Source organism: Belonocnema kinseyi, chromosome 10 (genome assembly GCF_010883055.1).
Source record: "Belonocnema kinseyi isolate 2016_QV_RU_SX_M_011 chromosome 10, B_treatae_v1, whole genome shotgun sequence".
Classification (NCBI taxonomy): Eukaryota; Metazoa; Arthropoda; class Insecta; order Hymenoptera; family Cynipidae; genus Belonocnema; species Belonocnema kinseyi.
In genome coordinates this window covers 90672158-90675762 of record NC_046666.1, presented here as the reverse complement: position 1 = coordinate 90675762, position 3605 = coordinate 90672158, and the positions used below count along the sequence as shown (strand labels likewise).

Genomic DNA, 3605 nt, shown 5'->3' with positions numbered 1-3605 from the left:
CATGTATATCATTCTATTGTGTTGATATAATATATTATTATTGACAGGTTATGTTGACAATATTTCTCCGTATTTCTTTTACATTAGAAGGAATGGAAGTTATATATTTTTTAATATTTTATATTATATTATTTATTCTGTATGATACAAACTACATTATTTTGAAACTAATTCCATTTAACTAAGAAATTGTACAATTCCTTTATCTTTTAACAACTTTTACTTGATATCTTCGCTTATGGTATTTACTACATTTCAAATATACTTCGTTTCGCGCGCACACTTTTCCAATATCGCTAGTTGTAGTTGAGTTGCTTCTTATTGGTTAACTTTTTTTCAGTTGCGCGTGGCGAGCCCGTGTATTCTAAGGTCATGGACCAAAGTCATCGTCTGCTGTCGTCTGCTGCAGCAGCAAACTGTGTTATTTTAAACGTCATGCTGATCAGCTGATCTAAATATTATTTTTAAAGAAATGTCAAATTTACTATGGATCTTAGTCATATATTTTTTAAATTTGATCACAGTCGTGATAAGTTCTTCCGGTGATAGATCAAAATTTTACGTTCTTTGCGTTGATAGGTGTAGTTTGAAAGACTGTAAAATTGGTTTGTAATTTTTACTCTTTCACCTAAATATTCCTTTTTTCCCGTTTATAATAAGATTTATTATATATTTTTTTTATTTTTCAAACGTATAGTCATTCTTTCATAGTAAAAATATATAAACCAATCAATAATGTCTGTTTCAAGCAGTTTGCTGAAGTTATCCTGTAATTATTGTTCAAAAAATATTTTTAATACTTCGAATATACACGCCCTAACGGAAAAGTCGGAAAGAAAATACCGTTCCGATCCTTTACGATTTTTATGTGAACTTTGCTTCCGTTTCTTTCCGATGCCTTTCTGAAGTATTGCCGAACTGTCCCACTGTGTTTACTTCGTTCTGAACCTTTCCGAATAAATATCGCGGTATCGAAATAGCCTATTCAGGATTTTCATCTGTATTCCACTGTTAATGTTCGTTCTGACAGTTACCGATTTATTTCCGAATAACTGTATGATGTAAATTATAAATTAAATGTTTGATTAATTATACATATATTTTTAATTATTTAAATTAATATAATAAATATATAACATAATTTACAGTAAATTTATGAAATTCAAAAAAGTGAATGAAATATTAATTGAAATAAATATAATGATATATAAAATAATATAATTTAATATAAATTATTCAAAAAATATTGTTTAACTAAAATGATGGATCAACCAAAAAAAAAGGAATGTTTAATCAAGTATTTTTCAACAACTTAATCATATTAACTTAAATTTTCTAACTGTTTCATCTGTGTATCCCAATGTTATTTATTTCCTATTGAAAATAAGCGGTCGCCTTACCGAAAAGAATCTTTGAATATATACTAAAAATTCTTTAGGTCAAAGAATCTCAGAGAAATTCTCCGCAGGCACTCAGGTAGATATTTTTAAAGGTCCAGGAAGCTCGTTTAAATGGTCTGAAGGCTTGAAAATATCCTTTCCGAAATTGAAATAAGAATACGATCATAAATAACAAGTACAGAGGCTATCTCAATAGAGTAGCCGATACTCAAGGGTCCTTTGTTAAGCTTTTTGATTAAAATTTAGAAGTAGATATTTAAATTTCATAGTTAACAGACTAAAACATAATAATTCGGAATCTATGGGTTTTGATAACTTCAGATATCTAACTTTTTTTTAATGCTTAAAATTGGAATTATTAGAACGTTTCTCGTAAATGGAATGAGTTACGCCAAAAAAGACAACATTTTTTAATTCAACTAGAAAATTGTATATCAGTATATAAGTTATAATTATAAATAGGTATAATGAGAAAATTCATCAATTAAAAAAAAGTGTTAATAATTTGAAGAGAAATTTAAAAAGGGAAAACGGATTAGCCACGACCAACTACTGTAAATAATTCTGCCCGCCCGGTACGTGACGAATACAAAAGGAACATTATATCACCGTCGCACCACTCTTAAAACGACCACTAAAAGGATCTTGAAAAGGACCCAAATCTCTCAAACTATCTCCGAGACTATTTTGTTTCAAATCGACTTTGTTTATAGACTCAAATGGGCCAAGCTATTTCGCTAAAGAAAACTCGGAGATTTCTTTCGGTAGGGCGTATACAAATTTTCCCAAATAACCTAGAAACAGGAAAATTTAACCACTATTTTATTATTTTGTACATATATTTATATTATTTTTGCATTGCAAAAAAATGTACAAGCTGTTTATGAAATATAATTTGCCCCATGGTGGACTTATAGAAGCATATCACTTGGATCCAAAAATCTTGGGAATATCGCTGTCAATGTCTCTTGCGTATCCATTTTATTTTTCTTCGATTTCATTCATATCGATTATGGCAGGTATTCGATTGCACTGAACTCGATTTTGAATAAAAAGTCATTTGAAACAACGTAATTAAATTTGATTTTTGTGTGTGAGATATTCCTAATTTTCCATAGTGCTTTCAGTTCCTCAGTTACTTTTTTAGTAAATCTTGTTTTTATTCTGAATATGGAAATCGATAAAAGTGACGCTTCTTGTGGGCATTTGATACTTAGAAAATTGGCGATTTTACCAGTTATATGTTCCCCCGGCTTTTTTTTAGTATAACAAATATTTTGTCTTAAAAATTTGGGAAATTATACCGAACAAGCGAACGGACGTCCCCCCACACTTTTTTGTGGGTTAATTAAAAAAAGTTTTAATTTAGCAAAATGTGATTAATTTGCATAGCGTTTAGGAATTAGTATCGATTTTTTCGGTGTTAGATTCCCCCGGCTTTTTTCCTAGGATAAGAAATATTTTGTCTACAAAATTTGGAAAATGATAGCGAACATGCTAACGGATGTCAACGCACACTTTTTTTTCCAAACAAATTTTTAATTTGCTAACAACGTGTGTATATTTCGAGGTTATGTGTGTTACAATTCTCCCGAGCGTTACTTCCAAACTACACAATATTTTTGGCCAAAAACTTTGGGCTTGCAAATAAACATAGTAACTAATCTCCTGGAACTAACCTTGTTTGCAGGCAATTGAAAAAGTTTATTTCATCAATAATTTCCAAATTATCCAAAGGGCAGAGATGCAAAACAACGTAACCTTAAAATAACCCTACCGAAAGAAATCTCTGAGTTTTCTTTAGCGAAATAGCTTGGCCCATTTGAGTCTATAAACAAAGTCGATTTGAAACAAAATAGTCTCTGAGATTGTTTGAGAGATTTGGGTCCTTTTCAAGATCCTTTTAGTGGTCGTTTTAAGAGTGGTGCGACGGTAATATAATGTTCCTTTTGTATTCGTCACGTACCGGGCGGGTAGAGTTATTTACAGTTATTTAAATTTCTCTTCAAATTATTAACACTTTTTTTAAATTGATGAATTTTCTCATTATACTTATTTATAATTATAACTTATATACTGATATACAATTTTGTAGTTGAATTAAAAAATGTTGTCTTTTTTGGCGTATCTCATTCCATTTATGAGAAACGTTCTATTAATTCCAATTTTAAGCATTAAAAAAAAAAGTTAGATATCTGAAGTCAT

The 3605-nt window shown here is 29.8% G+C and overlaps 1 protein-coding gene across 3 annotated transcripts in view; it reads left to right on the top strand.

The window, feature by feature from the left end:
- The first annotated feature begins 409 nt into the window (after positions 1-409).
- The window catches only part of LOC117181859 (post-GPI attachment to proteins factor 3-like), a 6452-nt gene continuing 3256 nt past the window's right edge, over positions 410-3605 (top strand). For 2 of the 3 annotated variants that reach the window (XM_033374865.1, XM_033374866.1), the window contains exon 1: positions 410-605. In XM_033374865.1, the coding sequence (XP_033230756.1) occupies positions 473-605 (133 nt within the window). In that variant the 5' untranslated portion in view covers positions 410-472. The remainder of the gene's footprint in view (positions 606-3605) is intronic. The other variant, XR_004468188.1, reaches the window with a different exon arrangement.